This window comes from Amphimedon queenslandica, unplaced genomic scaffold, assembly GCF_000090795.2.
Source record: "Amphimedon queenslandica unplaced genomic scaffold, v1.1 AMPQUscaffold_12573, whole genome shotgun sequence".
NCBI lineage: Eukaryota > Metazoa > Porifera > Demospongiae > Haplosclerida > Niphatidae > Amphimedon > Amphimedon queenslandica.
The window spans coordinates 11,825-16,557 of record NW_003547190.1 but is presented as its reverse complement, the minus strand read 5'-3'; the positions used below and the strand labels follow the sequence as shown (position 1 = coordinate 16,557).

The 4,733-nt window shown below is 34.9% G+C and overlaps 2 protein-coding genes across 2 annotated transcripts; both read right to left on the bottom strand.

Annotated features, from left to right (window-relative positions):
- Positions 1-40: 40 nt before the first annotated feature.
- LOC100634585 (26S protease regulatory subunit 4-like) lies at positions 41-1,924 on the bottom strand. The gene is made up of 4 exons (XM_020003660.1): positions 1,895-1,924; positions 1,564-1,649; positions 606-757; positions 41-279 (listed from the first exon to the last, which is right to left on the bottom strand). Exons 1-4 carry the CDS (start codon positions 1,922-1,924, stop codon positions 56-58), a joined length of 492 nt encoding a protein of 163 aa, XP_019859219.1. The 3' UTR covers positions 41-55.
- A 999-nt stretch (positions 1,925-2,923) lies between these two features.
- LOC105314752 (dual specificity protein kinase shkC-like) lies at positions 2,924-4,630 on the bottom strand. Its single transcript, XM_020003659.1, has 2 exons — positions 4,490-4,630; positions 2,924-4,114 (listed from the first exon to the last, which is right to left on the bottom strand). The coding sequence occupies exons 1-2, from the start codon at positions 4,628-4,630 to the stop codon at positions 2,924-2,926; spliced, it is 1,332 nt and encodes a 443-aa protein (XP_019859218.1).
- Between the last annotated feature and the right edge of the window lie 103 nt (positions 4,631-4,733).

Sequence of the window (4,733 nt, the reverse complement as noted above, 5' to 3'; positions counted from 1 at the left end):
TGGTATGATGTTATGATGAGGTGTGAATCGTAATATACACATAATTATAACATCATTAGCAAATAAGAATTATATCTACTGCAATTACAAGATCACAAGTACATGTACAGTAATCGATCCTCACCTTAATGTCTGCACCAGAGAGGTCATCCTTAGCCATTATATACTCCTCAAGGTCTACATCATCAGCTAATGTCATCTTGCTTGTGTGTATCTGGAATATTCTCCTCTTTGTCTTCTCGTTAGGTAGAGGAAACTCAATCTTTCTATCGATATGACCTAATGGGTGTGGTTAAATAATGGGTGTGGCTTTGATAATCCAAAATATAAATTTTGATGCATTGGGTTTGTATTAAAAGTAGTACCAAATGAATGATATCTGGCCTAAAATATGAATAGCAAGTAAAGTCCCTTTGCAAATGTACTCTGGCCTCCTATCATAACTTGATGCCACAAATACAGTGTAGAATTTACTTTAACTTCAGACTTACGTGTAGCCTTTTAAAGATCCTTTGCTACTAAATTGACTACAATTCTTAGTTCATTAATTTTGATTAATAGATGACTTAAGATGGTATACTATATGTGTGCAGTGACTAACTAACCTGGTCTAATGAGGGCGGGGTCAAGTGTCTCAATCCTATTGGTAGCCATTATGACCTTCACATCCCCTCTTGAGTCAAACCCGTCAAGCTGGTTCAACAGCTCCAGCATTGTTCGCTGAATCTCTCTCTCGCCACCTGAATGACTTTCATATCTTGAAGAAAGAAGAGGAAAGGAAATGTAACATCAATGTGTATCAAAAATTGGGTGTCATTTTAGAGGCATTCCTTTGGACAAAAAAGCCATTTTTGTACTATAAAACCATTTATGGAGAAAAACTATTTTCTTAAAATGGCCTTAACTTGAAAAATTGAAGTCAGAATTAGCTCAAACTTTTGACATACTGTAGCATAAGTACATCAATATGCATCAGAAAATGTAATAAAAATTTGGGGTAATTTCGGAGTCATTTTTTGGAAAAAAAACCATTATTCAGAATTTGGGCATTTTCTTAAAATGGCCGTAACTGAAAAAACCGAAGTCGGAATCGACTCAAACTTTCTACACATCATAAGGACATCAAAATGTATCAGAAAATGTAATAAAAATTTGGGGTGATTTCAGAGCCATTTTTCGGAAAAAACCATGGGCTATATATAGCCTTGGGTATTTTTCAGAATTTTAGCATTTTAAAAATAATGGCTGTAACTCGAAAAATTGAAGTCTGAATCAGCTCAAACTTTCTACACAGCATAAGTACATCAATATGTATCAGAAAATGCAATAAAAATTTGGAGTGATTTCAGAACCATTTTTCAGAAAAAACCATGGGCTATAGCCTTGGGTATTTTTCAGAATTTTGGCATTTTCTTCAAATGGCCATAACTTGAAAAATTGAAGTCGGAATCAGCTCAAACTTTCTACACAGCATAAAGACATCAATATCTATCAGAAATGTAATAAAATTCTGCGATGATTATACAAAGAGACAGAGTTGCATTCTCCAGTTGTGTATAATACCTTTTGGTTCCGATTGAAGTTGAGCTGCTCTTTCCTTGTTCATGTATCCAGCATGTAACTTTGACTCTAACTCTCTCAACTCCTGACTGTCAATAAGATAATAATAATAATACCATTATTTTACAAAAGATGTACATACATGTACACATGTACTTCAATGCTAATGCATGCATGGCAGACTTTAAAGTTTCAATCAGAATCAGCTCAAACTTTATACAGAGGATAAAGGCATCAATATGTATACAGTAGACTAGAGGGGGAGAGGCAAATTTGGCCACATGTTTTCAAAACTGGTACTTTTATTAATTTATTTGTTTTAGTTTTTAGGTACCAAAGTACAGACTGATACAGCTGGTGCCATACCTATTGTCTCTGATTTGCTGACAAAGTCTCTCATCTCTTTGGGATTCAAAGTTTAATCTTTTGTAACTCCTAAACAAAGAAAGAGGGAGGGAGAAGTAAACTTGGTGGGGCGGAGAAAGGAGGAGATTGAAGAAGAAAGCCATTACATAGAGTACTGCAATAATAGTGTATGTCAGAATGTGTAGTATTTGTAGTTGCTCATACTTCAGCTATTCTCTTCTCTTGCTCCAGTTGCTGTTCTCAACTTTTCTCTCTAATGGATGCTGCTATCTTCTCGTCTGTTTCTTTCTCTGTGGCCTCTTGCTGCAATCTAAAAGGCACCATTAAACATACACTACACAGTCACACATTGCTTTTGTTACATTCTAGCTAGAATCTTCTTTTCCACTCTCTCCTCGGAGGCCATGTTGGGGTTACATTGCAGTTTAGGTCCTACCTAAATTAATAATTAATTTAAATAATTTTAACCCCTAAATCTAAACCTCGATCTAAACTTAAAACAAACTAAAGTAAACTTTAAAAAACTAAACCCAAAACCTAAAAAAAACCTAAACCCTAAATCCTTTAGTGAACAGTATTTGCCTTCTAGCCATCATCATTCTTTCAAGTGACAATCTCTACCAGTCACTCAGTCAACAATAATGCATGTTGCCATGGTAATCAAAACGGAAAATAATACGGATTTTAAAATGCTAATTAAAATGTTTTAGAAAATGAAGTAAAAACAGATTATTATAATACAGTTGAAAATGATTGAAGGAATGCCACCAAGTGCTGATGACACCCTGATTACATGTAAATAGAGTAAGGGAGTGATCATAAAAATTAAAACAAATAAATAATCAGAGTAAAAATAAACAAAATAAATGAACAAAATAATTTAATAAATCACTACAACAATTAATAATAATAGAGAGAAGAAGAAAAGAGAGGGAATAGATTGATAAAGAAAAGAGAGATTGATTGATTATCAAGCATTATTTTAAGTGTAGATATTCTAATTATCATAATAATAACAATAAATAGAATAAAAGCCATAAAGCAAAATAGCACCAATCATTATCAAAAATCCAACACTAACATTTGTCAAGCAAACACTAATAATTATTGAGAAAAAAACCATAAGTACTGAAATTAAAAATATAAGTAATTGTACACCTCTTCCCAGCCATGTTTGTACTTCTTTTTGCCGCTTCAAAGCTTGATAATCTTGTTCCCTTACTTCCCTATCAATAAGAACCAATCTCATTGCTTCATGTAATTCATTTTCTCTCTCCAGCATTCTAATCTTGCTTTTAAGTTCTGATCTTTTCAGTGCTTCTATGTCAGATATTAACCGTTCCTTTTCCTTAGAAATTTTTTCCAGTTGCATTTTTGTCTTGTATATCTCATCACTTTTAGCCAAAATTTTATTTGTAAAATCTGACCTTATTATTTTTATTATTTCTTCTTTCTCATGAATTTTATCCAACAAGGTCTTACCACTTCTACTTCTTATACATTTCTCTTCGACAGCCTGAAGCACTGTAAGCATATCTGGTCTGCTATAAGGACGATCTTGAAGGCATTGCTTAGCTAAAGGAAGCAGCTCTTTCTCATCTTCTGGTATTTTCTGGATATATTTTGATCGTCTGTCCCACTCAGCTACTTTTGACTGCCATATCCTAAAGTACTGGACAAATGCATCAGTTGGTTCAGGGAATTGACAAGTGAGAATGTGAAGAATGAGACAGCCATAAGAGAATACGTCAACCTTTTCATTGTAAACAGGTTTAGCTGCAAGAGCCTCTGGTGGCATTACAATAGCATTGCCAGGTGCTTGAGTAAGCTTTTGATGCGATTTGAACTTACCAACTAATCTTGATACTCCAAGATCTGATATCTTGGCAACATAAAAAGAGGTGAGTAACACATTATTAGCAGTGAGGTCACGATGTACAATAGGAGGACTATTGCTGTGAAGATAACATAAACCCTTAGCAACATCAGACAGAATGGAATACTTCATTTGAAGTGGCAGTCCATCATGTTCCAGTGACTCTCTGAGAGTGAAAGGAAGATATTCCATTACTAACATTGGTACTTGTGAACGAGGAGGATAATAGACACCAATTAATTGGACAATGTTAGGATGTCTTTGCTGACTGTGAAGAAGAATCTCCTCATTGAACTTTTGCAAAGTACTTTCCTATTAAAAATAATAATAGAGCGGTTTCATATGACGTCATAGTATGCGTCATAATTACTTCCGCATGGCAAAATGGCTACTTTGCCATTCATTTGTACAGCGCTATAAACTTTTCTGGCAGGCTTCCTCAACTATGAGCATGGCCAATTCATGCTGCTCTTTCATTTTCCTGGACCCAGGAATGCAAAGGAAGCAAAAAGTCCTCGGATAGAGAACCAGTGAAGCGGCCAAAGTGAACACAGCATCGCCTTGTTACTCCTGTAATTATTGCTATCGCTACTTTTCTGCTTACTACTGCTAAAATGACTGTAGGCTGGGGAATGGTCTGGCTAGTGAGACCGTAGCAGAATCAGCGTTGACAAAATTGAATCTTACCTGTACAATAATATCGTGTAATTTCTTAGCTGCACAAATGGTTTCGTTAACTTTTACTTCAGTCACCACACCGTAAGCTCCATGACCTAATTTCCTTCCAGTCTCACATACATTTTTCAAAAGTAAACTCTCGATCTCCATGTTTGTTTATAAGTTGTAACAGTTACAATAGTATCAATAGACCACCCAGTGTGACAATTGCAAAAGCTATGAATTTCATTAATTTTGTATCCGCCCACACATC